Genomic DNA, 20,510 nt, shown 5'->3' on the forward strand with positions numbered 1-20,510 from the left:
GAAATTAGTGATTCTAAAGGCTGGCTTGCTTGCTCGCTCGCTCTCTCTCTCTCTCTCTCTCTCTCTCTCTCTCTCCCTCTCTCCCTCTCTCCCTCTCTCCCCCCTCTTTCTCTTTCTCTCTTTCTCCTTTCTCTCTCTCTCTCTCTCTCTCTCTTTCTTTCTTTCTTTCTTTCTTTCTTTCTTTTTTTGTGCTACCAGGAATTGAACTCTTGATCTTGGTCTTGCCAGGCAGATGCTTAGACTACAGAGCTATCTCCCCAGCCCTGCCCCATTTTTTCTATTTGACTTTTTACTTTTTTTGAGAGAACTGTTTGAACTATAATATGTGATATGATGTGATGTGATGTGATGTGATGTGATGTGATGTGATGTGATGTGATGTGATATGATATACAAGGGTGGGGAGATAGCTCGGCCATCTAAGCACCTGCCTGTCAAGCACAAGCACCTACGTTCAATCCCCGCTACTGTATGCTGTACCCACCCCCAAACCGGGTGTGGTGGTACATGCCTGGTATTCCAGAGCTGGGGAGGCTGAGACAGGAAGATCACTTTTAAGTCTGAGTTGCTTTGTGAGACCCTGTACCAAATTAATAAATAAGTAAATAAAAATTTTAAAAATATAATGTAATATAATACACAGTTTTCAATATTTAATATAGTATTAAATGTTACATTTACTACATTAAAATGTATTTGTTAAAGGTATTTACATATATTCTTCATTGAAATACTCCTTTATCTGTGTGTGACTGTTGGCTATGACATTGTTCTCAGTTGCTTCTATTTAAAAATGCAGAATTATTTTGCTATATCGTAGCAAAACCCTACGCAGAACTGGAATTTTATCATAATTCTACCCAGTTTTTCACTGACCTAGACAAAGCCTCCATCCCTTCACATCAGCACCTTGCAATTAGTATACTGTCACTGCTTATAGGAATCCAAACTTGGGTGGCGAGATTGAAAAATAGTTTGGCAGAGTTTTTACTTATTGTTTTTGTTTATTTATTTTGGATGACTTTGTGACTGGGATTAAACCCAGGCTGTCACGAATGTCAGGCATGAGTTCTACAGCTATGTTATATTTATAACCCTTGACAGAGTTTTTTAAGTGAAATTTATTCTTTTTCTATATGACCCAGCAGCATTGCCTCTAGGTATTTTCCTAAGAAAAGTAAAAACTTGTTTAGCCACAAAGACCTGTATGAGTTTGTACTTGCAATTGCCAAAAATGAGAAACAGCGCAAATGTCCCTGAGGAGTGCGTACACAAATTGGACTCTTCTTACTGCAATACAGTAGTAATAACTAGACAGAAAAAAGGCAAGCACCTGAGCCGAACAACTACGCACAGAACCTCCAATTATTATGTCAAATGATGAGATCAGATGCAACTGGCTCGATATGGTATATTGTTACTCATACAACATTTTTGCAAAGGCAAAACTGTAGCGTAATGGTTGCCAGAGGCTGTAGTTTGAAGAAGTTGATTACAGAGCAGTGGAGAAACTCAGGTATTCTCCAGGGATTTCTCCTGTGGCTTGATTGTGGCAGTAGACACACAGTAACTGACATGCAGTAGTGACTTACAAAATTCAAAGAACTATGTCCCAAAATTGGTGAATTTTACTGAATGGATAGTGTATCTTTATTTTCCAAAAATGAAAGAAAAACAGGTCTAGAGGCAACTGCGGTACCCTGACCCAGCGAACATCCTCCCAGTGAAAGAGTAACAAGAAAAAGTAGTGCATTAGGATGGGATTGATGTAATGTAATTATATATTAACAAAGAAACAGTAATTATCAAGCCGTTTTGCTGTTTTAATGATCCCAGAAAAATGTATTACTTTATGATGCTCAAAAAGTCCTAGTTGAACTTTTAACTTTTACTAACTTCATAAGTGAAAGACATTTTTGATTGATTGGTGGAACCAGGGATTGAACTCAAGCCCTTGCACTTACCAGGGAAGCGCTTACTCCACTGAGCCATCTCCCCAGCAATGGAAGACATTTTTGAAAGTTAGAAGAAGCATTTCATTTGTAAAGTTACTAAACCTTAAAATTTAGTTATACTTATTCATATATTAGATTTTCTTAATTTAAATTTTTATTTTGATTTTTGTTTCAGTAAATATTTGTTATCTTCCTAGGGACTGAAAAATTGAGATAAAACTATACAAATCAGTAAAATAAATTTTAATAAGTATACTGTTGATTGGTTTTTAAATATTTTTTAGTATTTTTTAATGTATTTGGTACAGGGTCTCACTACATGGCTCAGACTCATTGTGATCCCCTATTTTCACCAATTTTTAATATTTATACTTCAGAAGTTACTTGATTTTAGGCACAGGGGCTGGGGGTTCAATCCCCAGGCCTACCATGCCGGCCTCGCCCCTGGGGCACGCTGAGATAGCAATTGAGACAGGGCATGGTGGCATGTGATTGTAATCCCAGCTCTTGGGAGACTGTAAACAGGTGGATCACTGTGATTGTAATCTATACAGTGAGACACAACACCCTGTAGACCCTTCCCTAAAATACAAAAACAAAAGTATTTGATCTTAAAAGTGCTTTCAGGTTTTGGACACCATTCTTTGAAAAGGAGTATTTTGCTGTTAGCGCTTACAAGGCTAATGTACAGTAATAGTTACACATCCTTTGTGAAAATCCCTTACTGTTCACAGCCAGTACCACAGTTTCTGTTGGACAACACATAGAAAGCAAACTTCATTCTTTTTTCCCTCAAAGTCTGGAAAAAATATATGCTAGTCAAATAAAAAAAACAAAGTTCTCTTTTTAAAAGAAGCATTGCATTTTGTAAGATTTTTTCCTAACAAGAATGGCTTTCAGATTAACGTAATACATATTTTATGCATACTATATATAAAATATATACTGTATGAACTTGTGATTCTTGTAACTAAGTTATACAATCTGTAAAAATAATTTAAAAGGTGTTCGGAAGGAGTAATTCATGACTTATACATTAATTGAGACCGTTTCAGTAAAGGATGTGTACTTAAAGAAAAATAGTATGTCTGTGAAGTACTTGTGATAGCCGTGAAGAGTAAGTAATGCCCCATAATTTGCTGAACTTTCCTTAGCTACTGTAATAAGGATTTTTTTTTTTCTCCAAATGCCTTCAGGGCAGGTTTGGCTGGCTTGAGCTGTGGGGACCGAACCACAGCAACCTGAGCCTGACTGCTTTGTTGAAGCAGCCACTTAAAGAACTGAGCTAAGGGGCAGGCCCCCATTTCCTCAGTTACTGTAATGTCCAGCAAAGCTTAAAATATTCTGAGTCATCATTTACAAAACACATTCACACCTAGACCGTTGCAGCCTTGTATTTTTGTTTGTACACAGTGTCAAGTTGTGGCAGGGACACTCTTGCTAGGGAGGTGCAGTGGGTGTGACACAGCACAAAACACTACTCAGTGACATCCAGTGAATATGTCACATGCCATGATAAAACATTTGTCGAAATCTTTATACTTGAAAGTTCACTTAAATTCTTCAGTGTTTTTCCTGAGTAATTTTAACAGTAAAATGGCTTTGTAGCCAACCTTCCCTCCCTCCTTGTTACTGTCCTGGCTGGCTGCAGCCCTGAGGTCAGGTGGGCTTCCTGCCCCAGCCCCCTGGTCAGCCGGGAGTACAGCACACGCCATGATGCCCAGCTCCATGTTTATTTTGTTAGAAGCACAACTAACACATTTGTTTGCCTGTATACCTAGAGATAAAATTCAAGAAATATATTTTAAGTGTTTCAAATCTGTAAACTTTTTATTAAATTTTCCAAATGTACAGACCACTGTCATGAACCAATGCTAAATCATCTTATGCACACACATACCTTCAGGGAGGTAAAATTGAACTTCGTTAAAATGCTGTTGTGGGGGCCGGGGAGATGGCTCAGTGGAATAAGCGCTTCCCTGGCAAGCACAAGGGCCTGAGTTCAATCCCCAGTTCCGCCAAATAAATAAATAAATAAATAAAAATCTTTAGTGTATTATTTGTTGAAACTGTACTTCTGATTGGATTTGAAACTGTCTCATTGCTATCTGTTTATCAATAAAACTTTGAAAAAAAATGCTGTTGTGCAGGGCTGGTGAGATAGCTTCAGCAGACTGAACACCTGCTTAGGCAAGCACAGGGGCCAAAGTTCGATCCCTGGTACCACATGCCATGCTCGCCCCGCCCCCATAGCACTGAGCCAGCCACCAAGTCCTGGCATGGTGGCACCTGTAATCCCAGTGCTGAGGAGGCTGAAAACGGGAGGGTCACTGTGAGAGTCCAAGCTGCGTAGTGAGACTTTGTACCAAATACATAAAAATAAATAAATAAGACTGGGCATGGTGGCATGCACCTGTAATCCCAGTACTTACTTGGGAGGCTGTAAACAGGAGATTCACTATGAGTCCAATCTAGTAGCGAGACCCTAAACACCCTGTAGGCCCTTCCCTAAAATGCAGAAAAATAAATAAATAAAATGCTGCTGTGTAAATAGAAATGTTTAGTTTTATTTGAGCAAAAATCTAAAACTTGTTTGAAATTTCACAGATTATCTTCGCAATAAGTACTAAGAAATAATGACAAAATATTTTGTACAATTAAATATTTGTTGCAATTATTGAAAAGAATTATATACACATTCTTATGACTTAATATTTAAGAAAAACAAAGTGAAGGAGAAAAAGGTAGGTAAACAATATTGGATATACTGTACTCTTGTTTATATTAAATAAATGAAACATGGGTATAGATAGCTGCTTGTTTATGCTTATTATGTTTTCTGATAATGTACGGGAAATAATTGTTAAAAGAAGTTGCCTCTGAGAATCAAACTGGGAATGAAAATTAATTCCTATTGCTTAACACTTGTTCTTTTGTGTTTTAAAATGATTTTTAAAACATTTACATCAGTGACTCTTAACCTTGCTTTTACACATGAATAAACTATGGAGCCTTAAAAATTCTTGACCCACCCATTAGAGATTTTGATTTAATAGCTTTGGAGGAGGGTATCAACCTCAGTGCTTTCAAAGGAGAATGAGGTAGTACTCAGATATTGTCAGCACTGGTAACTACATCAGACGGAGCTTGTACCTGTTGATAATACGAAAATATGTTCTAATTTGCATTTTAAAAATTATTAATTTACATATAATTTGTGTTACTGGGTTATTGTATAAGTATAAAATCATGTACCTGAATATATATTCCTAAGTGAAATATTTAACATGAGGTAGGTGGGATTAACTAAACCTCCATGAGTAAACGTTAGAATGATGGCAAGTTGTTTTTCAAGTTGTATGAGTCTGAGATAATTTGGTCATATTATTCCATGATTATTCACCATTAGAAAAACATTCCCCAATTTTTTAAACCAGCTTTGAAGAAGTTCAGTTAATAATTCCTTGCCAGGATTGTATAGGATGAATAAGATAAATTACTCCTGAGGACTGTATCTGCAATTCTTTGTAGCTGGAATAAGCTCGGATTATAGCCTTGAAGAGATAGATGAAAAGGACGAACTGAGCGAGGTGCCAAAAGATGAGTCTGAAGACTTTTCTCTGAAGTCACCGGACAGCTCTTTGGCATCTGCTGACCTAATGAGCACGCTGAGGACAGCCCTGGACTCGGCGCTTGGCACTGACATCGGAGAGGCCTCACAAAGCTCCCCGGGGGAAACGCAAGAGGCTGCCCCCACAGATGGACCGTAAGTAGACTGCGTGCCGGGGGTGTTGGCAGGTTTTTTAGTTAATACCATTTGTTTTAGGTATAGATATGACAGTTTAAACTCAAGTGTAGCTGGCCCTTTTATTTAGATTCCACCCTCTTTCTACCACTATATTATGTGAGCATTAATAAAATGCCTATTTGCATGCAGTTGTATTCAAAGAAAATAAAATTTAACAGTTCTGATACCCCCATGTCAGATTACCCATAACTATTCTAACTCAAAACTTAAAGTTGTTTGCCTGTGTGTTTTGCCTATTTGATCTAAATGAAACATATAGTTTTCAGTTTTTACCAAACTTGCCTAAAGGATTTTCACTGAAATATGAAAAGGTTCACATAGTAGAGTACAAAGCTAGATCACTAGTATTATTGATAGTCTCCCTTATTGCATTTTGACTGTAAGAATTGAGAACTGTAGTCTGGACCACTTTTATGACGTTTGAAATGCAACGTTATGAGAAAAGATGAAATAAACCAAGAGAATAAATAAATCTCTATTAGAGGTTTAGCAGAAGTTGCATGGGATTATCTCCAAATTAAATTCTGGTGTCACCAGAAAGGGGGGGGAAACGATAATAGTGAAGTCAGTCAATGTCCTAATTTATATAGTTGACTTGGCCAGATACAACTCAGAAATCTTTCATTTCATGTCTTTTTCTTTAAAAGACAAATCACTGATAATAACAAAATAAAAACTGCTTTGGAAGTAGCTATTTTGCTAAACTTCTTTTTTTTTTTTTTTTCGTTTCTTTTTTGGAATAGGACCACTGTATGAAACCTAATGTTTGATAGTAGCATTTCCTCTCAGTTGATTTTTTTCTTTGCTATTACATTTCCAGTATTTGGCAGATAGAGATGATTATTTCATTCCATCTGTCTTTGGAGACTATTGCTTCTTTTCTTTTTTCTGTATCTGAATAGTATATAACATACAGTATAACATTCCAGAGGGTCACACGGTGTTGTCTACAATACAAGCAAAGAAGATACGTTAGCTGATGGTGTCGGGAACTTGCATTCCCTGGACCCAAATCAAAAAAATGGTGAGTGATACAAATCCTAATAGCCAGCCCTGTCTGAACTATCATGGGTCAGACTGTTCTTAAAACATATTGACTCCTTTAGTTTTATATGTTGACTCATTTATAGGTACTGGTATTTTAGCACCACTTTACAGGTACTTGGTCACAAAGATAATCAATCATACGAATAGGAAATGGCGGTCCTAGGATGTGAACTCAGGCAATATTATTCAAAAGTGTGCTCTAAATTATCATGGGTACATTGATTTGGTAAATCCTAGAGGCTATCTAACTTCAATTTGGAATCTTAAAATTATAACCTGCATGAGTCTATTTGTGACTTTTTCTTTTTTCTTCCTATTCCCTAGTGCAGGCCTGTTCTACTTTGTCAAGTTGCTACACTTTAGATAAAACTTATCTACCCAATATTTAATATTCATGTACCAAGGAATTTAGTTATGTAACCTTATTCACCACTGTTTCCAAGTTCTCAGCCCTAAATTAAGATAGTTATTTTTCTCATGATACAGTTCATTTAATGTCATTTGCCCTATGATCATGCTGTCTTTGCATAAAAATAATCTTAACCTACAGTGTATCAGCCACTCCCATTCAAATCCTGCTTTACTTATTACATTGTTTACTAGAAACCACAATTCTGTCTTCCTGAATCTTCACCCGAGTTAAGCAGTGTTAGAGCAGAGAAATTCATCTGATACTTTGTATGAAATCCCAGTAGGACCTCATAGACTACTGAGATGTCTTTACAATACATAAACTATCTACATAGGATTAAATTTGAATCAAAATATACCAGTATGCAGTAAAAAGCCTCAAGGGATGTATAGTGATATGCTTTAAGGGAGTAGGGAAGCAGTGGCTCGTGTATGTCCTAGTCTAGTATATGTTGATGTAGAGTCAGAATTCCTAGGAAATGAGGATAGCACGGGGACAGTTCAGGGGTCGTACATGCGCGCGCCATCTGCGGATGCCTTTATTTTTCCTGTGCTGGCACCACTTTGCAGTGCACTGAGGAGGAGATGTAATGACAGTAGCATTCCTTTTGAGCAGTCATTTAAAAGCTACTTCTTTCTTTTTTAAATAATGGTCAAATTAAATAATGTTTAATGAAAGCTGCCTTGCGAGTTAGTGCTACGTGCACATGTGCGTAATACTTGGTGTGCATGAATGCATTGTAATGACTTCTCAACTTTTCGGTGACACTGAAAATAAATAATTTCTGTTATTCAAGTCATTTTGTGTTGCCTTTTCACCTACTGCGTACATGTTTTTAAACCACCTTTTGTCAGGTAGTGGATGTCAGTGTTGGCTCTGAGCAGGGGAAGGTCAGGGGCAGTCCAAAAAAAATGGCTTTCTCTATCCTTCGAAAATAGCCCAGTTGTGCAAGGAAACTGGAGGAGCAGCGCTGTCAGATACGGCTGAGGACAGAGGCGCTGCTGCGCGCAGGAGTCATTCTGGGCTTGCTGGCCTGGTAATTGGTGAGAATCCTTGTGAAACGTTGAGAAATTCAGAGTTAGATAGTAACTGAGTGAGTATGGCCCAGGGAAAATGTGAAAAACAGAAATCCGAAGTCCCAGACAAATTATTGGTGTTTCTTACAGGGGGTTTAATTTAAAATACATTTCTACATTGATTTACTTTTTCTTGGTAATTGTTTCTATTGTGTGAGCTTGGAAATACTTATATCCAGTGGTAACTGAAAAAGAAATGAGAGGAAGAAATACATTTAGGCTCATTTCCCACTGCCAGAAACCATTTGTTAAATTCTTCTGTGCTTATAATAGTGTTCAAAGTAGTGCTCTTCATATAAATATTAAATAGTTCTGAACCAAGTAAGTAAGGAGCAGAAGCTCAAATCTGCCTCCTCTCTAATCATATGTGTTCTTAATTTTTAAATCACATAAGTTCATAGTTACTCTTCATCGCAGGGAGAAGTCATTCAAATAGATGACACTTGATCTGGTAATAGGTACATTTCAGTTGGAAAAACTAAAAACAAATAGCATTTCAAATTATATACTTAATATAGGAATTTTGAAAACAAAGCATATTACCTTCATTACCAAATGCTTATGTTAGACTCTTTACTCATACTCTGCCCGCTACTACCATATGCAAAAAAGGAGGCCACTAGAATATGGAAGGTGAGAACTGGTCACACAGGAGAAGTGGCTTGTCATGGGGAGTGGTATGGAGATCGCTTGGGCACTAGGTACCAGACACGAGGCCTGCAGCACGTGTGTATGGTGCTTATTTCCAGGTTCCCCACTTGAGCTCTTTGCCACCTTCTGGTTGAGTAGAAGCTAATGATGCAAGGCACTGGCAAGTGATTTCCATTTTCAGGAGATCTGAACTGGAATCAGGAGGAAAAGTCATGCAGGGGAAAGAGATTGTTTTCCTCTCGGGCCCCGAAGTTGGAATAAGAATACCTTTTGCTCATACAGAAAAAAACAAAACCAGTACAACTGTTTTTATGTCTATGAAATCAGCCAGGTTGTAATTGAAATGAAATCTCTCTAAAAGTAGCAAGAACAGCCAGTTACTAAGACAGTGAACTTAGATTGTTTTTACTAAAGGTAATGTTTTCTGATGCTGGCCTTAATTAAAGCAGACATTAGCTGAAATTGTTTTCATGTTGAAACACACATACTACTCCAGGAGGTATAAAAAAGAGAGATTAAATGGAAGGAAGAGGAATAATAAAGTTTCTGAAGTTGTCAGTATCTTTGTTTTCATCCTTAAACATGGCAGAAATATTGCCAGGCGTGGTGGCACATGCCTGTAATTCCACTGGGGAAGGATGAAGCCAGATTGCCGTGAGTTGGCGGTCAGGTTAGGCTACACAGAGGGCCCAAGGCCAGCCTAGAGTACACAGGGAAATGCTGGGTTGGGCGAGGTGGGGGGAGAGGAAGGATATAGGAAGTGTCTTCAGAAAGGAGGAAAATTGTGAACTTCTGTGGAGTGTTTGTTCCAGGTAATGCCCTATCCTAAGATGATTGCTATATAAGGTATTTATGTGTATATAATATAAACTATTTATTTGCCTTTTTATATCTGACAAAAAAGAGACTCAAAGGGGCTATTAGTTAACATGTGGCCACGTTGGTTAAATCGGTTTCAAACTAAAATCTTTTTGTGTGCACTATTTTCTGTCTGCTACTATCTACATTTTTATAGTGAATAAGCTAAAATTGATCTGTAGCACTCAAACTCATAACAGGTTGGGTGAGATAGATACTGAAAACTTGAATTTTTGTACTTTTAAAAATATACTAAAAGTATTTCTTCTCTCAATAGTTCAAAATGATATCAGTGCCCTTGCAACAAATACAGAAGATAAGATGCAAAATAGCATGAGAAGAACAGAAATCTGTGTAGAAGATGAAGCCAGAAGTAGGAATGGAAATGTGGAAGTTGACAAGCTATTCAAGTGCCAGGCACCTGAAGCTGCGAGTTTCATAAGTTCCAAGGAAAATCCTCGAGCAGTGGTCTCAGAGCCAGATCAAAAACTGAATCAACACAGAGCAGAAAAGTCGAAAATGCAAGATGCAGCAATTCAGACCACCCCTTCCCACAGCAGCTTTGATGGGAATCACCAAGATCATAATTTGGCTGACTTCAAAGTTGATGAAAGTGTACAAACTTCAAATAGCAAATCAACTCAACACTCGTCCTTAAGCTTACAAGAGTCTGCAGCTGTCTCCAGCAAGTGGAGAGGCCAGGGCACCCTAGCTGTATGCTCAGAGGATAGACTTGCCAGAAAAGACCCAGTTTATGCCTATGGTAGTGATCGGTCATCCCCTCTAGATGGAACTGATAGAAATTCAGCTGTTTCTTACCTGCAGAATTCTCCACTTTACAGACAGGACTACAGCGCTAAACCAAAACCTTCGAATGAAATTACAAGAGAGTATATACCCAAAATTGGAATGACGACCTATAAAATAGTGCCTGTCAAATCCCTGGAAATACCGAAAGACTGGGAGTCAGACACCGAAGTGTTTAATGATGATCACAAGGCCCCTACTTTAGGACGAAAGCACGCTTCCGAGAATGTGAAAGAAACTTGCATGCAAACGGAGGACGCTGCTGCCGCTGAACGCCCCACGGAGCGTGTGCTAGCCGCCACACCCAAAGCCAGCTCGAGAACCGAGCAGCAGTTGCACAGGGCCTTGAGCTTTCCCGACGGGGTGGTGAGCAAGCCTCCGAAACCTCCCAGAATGGCTGGAGACACTAGCACAGCTCCTTTCGCACCAACTTTGGAAGACATAAACAATATTTTGGAGTCAAAAATAAAACCTCAGGCTTCAAATCCCCAGGCCAAACCAAATTCCTTTTTCCTGCAGATGCAGAAGAGAGCATTGGGCCACTATGTCACATCTGCAGCTGCCAAGAGCACACACACTGGACCTAACACTGCCTCCAAAGAGCTCCCAAGTAAAGATGCAGAACAGGACACACTGCCTTCTCCAGCGCAGACTCTTTCTCCCTTAGGTAAAGCTACCCACCCTGCTCCGCCACCTCAGGTCAGAAGCGCTGAGGATGCGGTCCTCACCCCGAAGCCGGCTCCTCCCCCCATCGCTCCCAAGCCAGCGCCTCCTCCCTCCACCCAGCCAGCGGCAGTGAATCTGAAGACTCTGAAAACCTTCGGTGCCCCCCGACCCTTCTCCACTTCCGCTCCTTCACCGTTTGCCCTGGCTGTAGTGAAAAGGTCACAGTCTTTCAGTAAGGTGCGCAGGGAGTCCTCCAGCGAGGCCGAACCTGTTCCACCTCAAGCCAGTGCAGAAGGCGGGAAGACGTGCGCGACCTGCGTGGGAAATAAGTTTCCCGACACCCAACAACTTGAGGTGACAGAGAATGTAAGTTTACCTTTTTAAAAAGAGCACTCAGATTCCTCGTTTCTTTTTCTTTGCTTTCTTTTTTTCTTTCTTTCTTTTTTTTTTTTTTCTTTCCATTTATGTATTTGGTACAGGGTCTCACTAGGCAGCTCAGACCCATAGTGATCCTCCTGTCTCAGCCTTTCCAGCACTGGGATTACATGTGTTCGCCACCATGCCTGGACTTGGTCACCAGCACAGTGTCCCCGGGGGCAGGGCAGGTGCAACATGTGGTGCAGGGGGTTGAACCCCGGTCCCTGTGCTTGGCTAAGCAGGCGCGTAGTCCGCTGAGCTATCTCCCAGGCCAGAGCACTCAATTATTATGAAACCCAGGACCTTGTGTTTGGCAGGCAAGCTCTTAGACTACTGAGCTATTTGCCTAGACCCCCCATATGCAGCGTCATTAAAATAAGGGACATCAGGCATGATAATACGTTTATGTGTTAATTCTGAATTCACATTCATTGATATCATGCTACTGTAGAGATGGGATCAATATACATAAGACTCTAAGAATTATAATTCAAATCACTTGATTAATTATTACTATAAAGACATTTGTATATTATTGCATAAATATCAGGTGTTTTAAAGTTGGTTCATACATTAGTAGAGTTTGCAGTTTAGAGTTGTTACTGTTTTCCTGAGGTTTGCTAATTTGTTTTTAACTTTTTTGGATGTTTTGGTTTATTTTGAATTCCTCCTCCAATTTTACAGTACTACATAGTAGCAAAATAGTTCTAGTTATATGAAACAAAAGCAGTATGAAAGAGGAAAGTTTCCAAACATACCTCTGCATTTTCCACCATGTATGTTCAACCCCAGCTTAGCATTAGTTATATGTAACTAATTTAAATGGAAAGTAGTTTTAAAAGTCATTTTTAATTTCCTATTTGTTAATTTCGTATCACCTTTTCTAATTGTTATGTTTACCAGACCATCAACTACTATCCACCTGTAGTAATTTATGAGCTGTGGCCTCCATAGTATGCGAACTCAGCATTGTATTTTGTGGGGTTCAGATAACATACTCAAAGAAGAGGATGAAATTCATGGCATGAGTCACGATAATCATGCAATTTTTAAGAAATACATGGTGTACTTTTACTCTGGTAGTGTTTAAAGAACACTTTCACAGCGGGTGACTGTTCCAGAAATATTTCATACTACTTTTTCAAACATTGCTTGTGTAAAAGAATATTCACTATACTGCCAAGTAAATATTTTTTATAATTTTAAAGAAATACTTATCTTGAAGGCTCTTTTCATACATTTTACATTTGTGTTTATTGTTGTGGTGTAGCATCAGAATGACCTGTGATGCAGAGTAACTCTTAGGTTCCTCAGCAGTGGGACTTTGATTTCGATCATACAGTTTTGAATCCTAGCTAAGCCCTTTGTGGCTCATTTTTTCAATAAGAGATGTATACTTGGCAATTTGAGAAAGAAACTTTTTGGACTACTTGATGGGACATCTGCTAGATAAATCAGTTTCTAGCTCTTCCTCTATATAGTTTAAGGTCTTGATTCTTCAATTTGGAAGTTCCTAATATTTAATTTAGCCTCGTGGGGAAAATGGGTGACCTTTCAGTTTGTGGAATTTTTTGATTATTAGTTTAGCTTTTCTAGCCAACTCCATGTATCAGCAGAGTCAACATTATTTCACCCACACACAGTAAAATTACCACTGTATTCTTGAAACAGTGAGGTCCTTCCTTTTCTTGTTAGCCTCTTACATTCAAAAAGAGAAAGGTGGCACCTTCATCTTCTGGCTCAACCGTGGCGGCAGGAATGATTCAGTAAGCAGGGAAATAGAGTTGTGTCTAAATCCCCAGTGTGGCAAATGCTGATGGCTTACAGAACTGTTGGTGATGAAACTGTTGTGCAAAAAAAGGCCCATTCTTCCCATGGAATTCATATAAATATTTTGCATTTATTTTTGTAGCAAAATAACTCTGCACATAATGAACAGAACTCTCAAATGTCAACTCCAACTGACTGCCCATCATTCACCCTTAAGAGACAAAGTTCCTTAACATTGCAAAGCTCTGACCCAGAGCAGATCCGACAGAGTTTGCTGACTGCAATCCGCTCTGGAGATGCTGCTGCCAAACTGAAAAGAGTAAGTTTCTTTCTCAGAGGGGTGACAGTGGGTTTATTTTCAACATTCAGCTAATACTTAAGGGAAATTTTTTTCCTACCATTTAAATCTACATAGCAAAGATGCCAGAAGTTACTTTTTTATGTCAGGGGTCATTTTTAAAGTTTAAACTGAGAGAGTCCAGAGTCTTTCACATACTTAAAATTATATCAGGTCTTTTCTCCAGCATAGGCCAGGTGCAGAACATGACTTTGGTTCATCACTGTGTAACTATATTTAGAAAGTGCCCTGGACTCTGATTTTAAGAAATTCTGATAGCACAACAAAGAAGATTCTTTTGGAAACTCATCCCTATTCCAGAAAAAGAGGATTTTCAGTGATGGCAGCCTGTGAGTGTTGTCAGTTATAGCTCCTCCAGGGACCAAAGTAAATGTTAGGCTTTAAGGACCATTTTATAGCTTTAATAAAACAGTAGAGAAAAATCTGGAGAATGTAGATGAGACCTAATACCAAAGCAAGACTTCCTCATGTCTGGCCACAGTGGCCCAGCTCCTGCTGACCGTGGCATGGAAGAGCTTCACAGAGGAAAGCAGAGTTTGCTTTTCTCAGGGCCGACACTAAAGGAAGGTCATGGGAAATTCCCCTCTCTGTCCCCTTCATGGCCTGGAAGTGGACAGGGCAAAGCTTTGCACCACAGCGTCATGCTTCCAGAGGCAGCTGTCTCCCCAAACCTTTCTCTCGTTCCCTCTACACATCCATTAGAAGCACTGCAGTACTGAAGACAAAATAGTCACTCATTATTCTACTGACTCCCCAGGCATTTCATTTTGTGAATTCCTTCTTCAGTCATCTTAGAAGCTATTTAAAGAAGAGTTAAGAAATGTGTTGAACAAAACATTGAGCTCAACAGAAATTAAATCTACACTGGAATAGAAATTTTGCAAAGATGGAAAAAAACAAAAGCAAAGCATCCTCCCAGCCCCATCAGCATTTGCCATGCTCTTCTGGCTAAGTTCCGTTTCCTCTTTTTGCTTGCGTAGAGCAGTGAGTGACGTGCGCCTTCTCTTGAGGATGGGGTGCTCCTGTCTGGGCAGATGGACACAAGGCAAAATAGTGAGTGCTCTCAGCAGTACTCGCGTAACTGAAAGGCTCTGGCTTGAATTGTTTTCGGTTATTTTTAGAGCTTATGTTGAAGTGCCAGATAGCTTAAAAATTTGGTGTAGCTTTAAATATGTCCTGAAATTGGTTTATAGCATAGATTGTGGCAAGTTTACATTTTTGAGGGTAAAACATACCCTTGTTAATAATTTGCACATTCTCATTTATGAAAATGTTTCTACTTCTAGTCTTGTAGGTTAAAGGTGAATTTCAAACCAGGCGCTACCAATAGAAAGCTTTAGCAACTCAATGCTTTGTAATCTTAAGCACATGAGTCCCAAATATTTCACTTGCTGTTGTGGGTGTGAGAAGGATTCACGTGAAGCCTCTGCTTGCTGTGCACTCATGGGCCAGCCCTGAAAAATAGTGGCACATCAGACCCATGGAGGAGCCAAGGAACTACGCAGAAGCTGCCTGACTCTTAAGTCCGTGCTTTTCCTGGGTTGTGATGAACTAATTGCAGAGGACTGCGTATTAAATTGGAAATACCTTTGAGGCCAGTGGTGTTGTATGAGCCAGCAGTGGTGCCCGTGGTGTCTCGGCTGGCTCGGGTCCAGCAGGCCTTTCCCATGGAAAACTCATTGCTTTCCAATTGAGCAGGATGTGAATTATCAGGAAAGGAACCCTAAGTGATGAGCCTGTAATTGTAGCCTATTTAAAGCTCATTACTTTGGTTTCTATTGAGTATAAAATTTTATCTTTCCGAGTAGGAGGTTATTGATAGCCCTGAGTCTGTAGGGTGTTAGTTCCTAATTTCTTTTAAATGAACATTTTATACATACTCATTTTATTTCATTAAAAATGAACAGAGGATCTAGTAATGTTCAAAATATCCACACTCCATGACTAGCATTTTCACTTCTAGTTATATACCCTAAAAATTGTGATTTCATTTTCCATGAGTTAGAGATAAGTATTCATGGAATATTATTCATAATAGCTCCAGATATATATATATATATATATATATATAGCCCAAATACATAATAGAATGTGCAATATTGTATTCAAATAACAGACTCCCACTGCTCAACAGTAAAATGAACAGAATACAACTGACGTGACAGTGTAAATAAAACCATAAAAATAACGGGTGAGAAAGTGCAACAGCATGCAAAACTCATTCTTGGTAGTGATGGTGGCATGGTTGCCGGTCATGTTTAGAAGTGGATGTGGGCTGGGGGTGTGGCTCGGTGGTGGTGCGTACAGAGCCCGAGGGAGGCCCCCTGCTCCATCCAGCCCCAATACGTGCATAGCCATTAAAAAATTCAAACAGGAAAGTAATTGTAAAAATTATGATTGTAGGTTCCTCAAGAGAGAGAAACTTACACAAATTTATACAAAGATTAGTATAAATTGGTATAAAATTCTAGATAAAAAATCAAAATTTGAAGAAAGAAAACTTTAGTAGGGGGCTTGACCCAATTGATTGGCTATTATCTTTGTTTGCCACCACCGGGCTGTATATGATGTTCAGTGAAATTTTCTGTCCATGTATTCTTTTCCCAAAATTGCAAAAGCTTGTGAAATGGACAGAGGTAGGTTCTTACCTTCTTTTGATCTTGTTTTAGTCCCACATTTTTGTCCTGTACTGAAGGTTTTTCCTACTTTCTTTTAAATCCTGACATTTCTTTTGTCGAATAATAATTATATTGCCAAATAAATTCTCCAGCAATTTTGACAGGTTTAGATTGTTTGTCAGAAAGTTGGCTTTGTGTTTTGTCTACATCTCGGCATCTGAATGTTCAGTTTAACCTCAGGTACTAACCTACCTTAAGGCTCTGGTTCATACCGGGGCAGCCACCTTCACTATAATGGTTGGCTCACTTTAGAACAGGTATTTAGTTGATCATGTAATATAAGTGCAGTCATGGACGTGCTGTTGCTACCTTTTTTATATTTCTGAAAAATGTCTCCAAATTTTTGCCTCACTCTACTCCCATACAGTCATAGACATTTGTCTTGTCTTCATGTGAAGCACTAATAAATCTTAACTCTTGATAGTTCATAAATCAGAGGACCAGCCAAATAGCTCAGCGGATTAAAGCGCCTGCAAGCAGGCACAGGGTCAAGGGTTCAATCCCTGGCCTGCCATGCTGGCCCCGCCCCCGGGGCACGCTGAGATGCCAATTGAGACTGGGCATAGTGGCGCATGGCTGTAATCCCAGCTCTTGGGAGGCTGTAAACAGGTGAATCACTATGAGTCCGATCTAGTAGCGAGACCCTGAACACCCTGTAGACCCTTCCCTAAAAAAAAAAAAAAGTTCATAAATCATCTATCGTATTAAAATTTATGTCTGAATCCACCAAATATTTACAGAGAATAAGATTAATCTATTATAATTGGCCTTTCTGGGGCCAAGAAATTCTTCAGCTGCTTTCAGAACGTACTACGCCTACATTAGTCAAATCTGACTTATTAGACTATTACAAATAGTTTGTAAAGGTGAAGTCTGAAACCAAACTGATGAGTGAGATTTTTCCCTTGATAGTAAGTATATTCTTTGAATGCAGAATTTATCTGGTTAGATAGAAGCCTGGAGGAAAATCAGAAGCTGCCGAGTCCCCCAGAATCTTACTGGCTTCTTCTGTTTGCTCATGTGTCCTGCTCTTGTACTTTCTTCATTTGAATTTGAGCAAAAGGTTTCCGGTTGATGATTGTGTATATGGTTTTAAAATAGAAATAGGTGATGAAAGTTTTAATAGTTATGTTATATAATTAAGACAAGTTTATGAATATTACTGAGAACTCTTACAAGTTTAAAGACAGATGTCCAATATTCACATTGTTAAATTCTCAGACATTTTTAAAAAATATCTTTGTTGTAAGTGCAATGTGTGCCTTGAACTAAGAATCCAAGCAACATGCTCATATTTTGGAAATATTTTGCAAAAAGTTACCATATCTCATTCAGGAAATACACCTTAATAGCGTTACTGTGCTCAGCACTGATAGAAATGTGAAGATAGAGAGGCACCAAAATGAGCATGATCTCTGTCCCCAGAATTTATAGGACATTCTGATAATGCCGTCTTGTGTTTAGAAGTTTAATCAACAAATTTTTAAATATCAAAGGAAATGCCATTGTCCTCCCGAAGTAACTGCTCATGCTAGACTGCTATATCAACTTCCAGACCACTTTTAAAATATGTAAATATATTTTGCCTATAAAAATGGCATCCCGAGGAAATCATTCATAAACATGTTTCTCTTTGGAGCATCCCATCTTATTGCATGTACCTCTATACTGTCTTTTTCACGACTACATAGTATTTGACTGTGTGAATGTGACATAATTTGTTTGCTAAATATTGATCAACATTTAACTGGATCCCACCTATGTTACCACAACAAACATCTCTAATCATTTAGAGCCATTAGGGTTTTTTTAAATGCATAAAATAAATTTTCTTTTTTACTTTACAAAGAATTGCAAGAACTGAAATTGGGGCACTAATTAAAATCACAAAAGCTCCTTTTCATTCCACAATTGTTTTTGACATAATAGTCATAAATTGGACTTTTTTGTCCTTTCATATGAAAGCATTTATAAAAGTCATTTATTGTTGTTACTGTTTTTAGTAAATAAGGAATTTTTAAGAGAAGTTCAGATTAATCTATATTTATAAAAATGATAAAAATCATTGTGTTATGAAATTCACTTGAATTTTTTACATTTTCCAAAGTAGTTCTGAAGAGCCAGAATGAATCTAGCTAAAAATGCTCTCTAACAGCTTGCCCTGCAGTCTGTTTGTGCTCTTGTCCTTTATGTTGATTTAGTAATTTTATGACGACAAAGATGTGTTAATGGATTATTTAACTTGTTTGTTGTGGAAATAACAACTCTCATTTTTTTGTTTCATGGAAGGGTGAACATTAACTCGCAATTTTCTGTGATTTATTGAATGAGAAATATGAAATGTTAGCATTTATAATGAAGCAGAAGTTAATGTGATAATTGTGGAAACGTACGCAGCTGTCCGAATTGAAATTGACGGATGCAAGGTGTGTTTGTTCCACTTAGGTTACCGTTCCATCAAATACAATATCTGTGAATGGAAGGTCAAGACTCGGCCACGCCCTGTCCTCCAATGCCCAGGAGGGCTGTTAAGTGTGGCCCCACGTACGCCATCTCCTGCTTCTGCCTCCCGTACTTGCTTCACGCCAATGGAGAATGTGGGCAAATGTATATTCAGATGTACACTAATATATTATCTGTTAAAGTTTGAGATTTTATGCTATGGCTATTATGCCAAAAGAAGAATTATTAGAATTTATAATTTATAATTTGGGGGGTTTTTCATCGTAAAAATTAAATATGCTGCTGTAGAACTTTAACACAAGCTATAAATGACTTTCATTGTTTTTCAAATGAGAAATAATTACCCTTTATTGAAGACACACTCTCTCCAGTGGTGACTTAAAGTATAAATGAAGATTTATAGACTTTTCTTATGAGACACACCAGCAAACAGACCTGACACTTACTGCCTCAGTGTTAGTTTAATTGGAAATGTTTATGTTACATTTCAGGCTGTTTTGTGCTGAAAGAATGATCTAGAAATCAGCGATATCGATTAAGTATATAAATTTCAATTATTTTCATCGATGAATCATTTAGCATACAAGATTAGTTCATTCTTTTTATAATTACAGATCAGTGTCAAATTTAGAGGAGGCATATTTTAATACTGTATTAACATGAACACTTGGTGTTTTAATCTTTAGAGTATAAGTTGCACAGGAAAATTTTAAGTATTTTCTGTACATAATTATGACACTGACACACAAATATTACTTACTTTATGTGCCAGAAGCCTTAAAAATCTTTCTGTGAGAATATTGATAATATTGTACAATTATTGCACATTTGATATGTAGAAAGGAATAGTAGGCGTATATTCATATTGGAAAACTTTATTATTTGGAAGTTCCAGAAATTCTGGTTTAATTCAAGTGAAATGAGAAGATAGTCCTGATGTTGTTCAGATGCTATTATTCTAATTTACTACACATTTACATGAACACTCAAATGGTGAAGCTACACAGCACCTAATTTGGCAAGGCCTAGAGCTTTTCGGTATCTTCTCTCTGCTTCAAGAATTTAATTTCTCATTTATTTTAAAAGATACTTTCAAACAAGCTGATATGAAGTTGTTTTTCCCTGAAGCTGTTGGAATATCTGCTGCTTTAAAAAATGTGATTTCCCCCTCCTGCTTAATAAAAGCAAGTTATATATTTGGAGTGCTTTTTCTTTTTTCTTCAAAAAAGCATAGTTTATGGCAACCAGCACGTTTGTGTACCTTGCCTGAAGCGTGCATTTCTGTCAGCCAGTAAACAAGTGAGTACTAGTAGCAAGGCGTGCCATGTATAAGGGCCTCCCAGTGAACCCCTAGGCCCTGGCCTCCCAGTGAACCCCTAGGCCCTGGCCTCCCAGTGGACCCCTAGGTCCTGGCTTCCCAGTGAACCCCTAGGCCCTGGCCTCCCAGTGAACCCCTAGGCCCTGGCCTCCCAGTGGACCCCTAGGTCCTGGCTTCCCAGTGGACCCCTAGGCCCTGGCTTCCCAGTGGACCCCTAGGCCCTGGC

At 38.5% G+C, this 20,510-nt stretch overlaps 1 protein-coding gene across 1 annotated transcript in view; it reads left to right on the forward strand.

The window, feature by feature from the left end:
- Cobll1 (cordon-bleu WH2 repeat protein like 1) overlaps window positions 1-20,168 on the forward strand; it is a 233,097-nt gene extending 212,929 nt beyond the window's left edge. Inside the window, exons 10-14 of the mRNA XM_023713791.1 lie at window positions 5,487-5,721; window positions 6,693-6,787; window positions 10,085-11,646; window positions 13,610-13,786; window positions 18,949-20,168. Coding sequence (XP_023569559.1) covers window positions 5,487-5,721; window positions 6,693-6,787; window positions 10,085-11,646; window positions 13,610-13,786; window positions 18,949-19,035 — 2,156 coding nt within the window. The 3' untranslated portion in view covers window positions 19,036-20,168. The remainder of the gene's footprint in view (window positions 1-5,486; window positions 5,722-6,692; window positions 6,788-10,084; window positions 11,647-13,609; window positions 13,787-18,948) is intronic.
- The last annotated feature ends 342 nt before the right edge of the window (window positions 20,169-20,510 follow it).

The sequence above is a fragment of the Octodon degus genome, unplaced genomic scaffold (genome assembly GCF_000260255.1).
Source record: "Octodon degus isolate 3935 unplaced genomic scaffold, OctDeg1.0 scaffold00032, whole genome shotgun sequence".
Classification (NCBI taxonomy): domain Eukaryota; kingdom Metazoa; phylum Chordata; class Mammalia; order Rodentia; family Octodontidae; genus Octodon; species Octodon degus.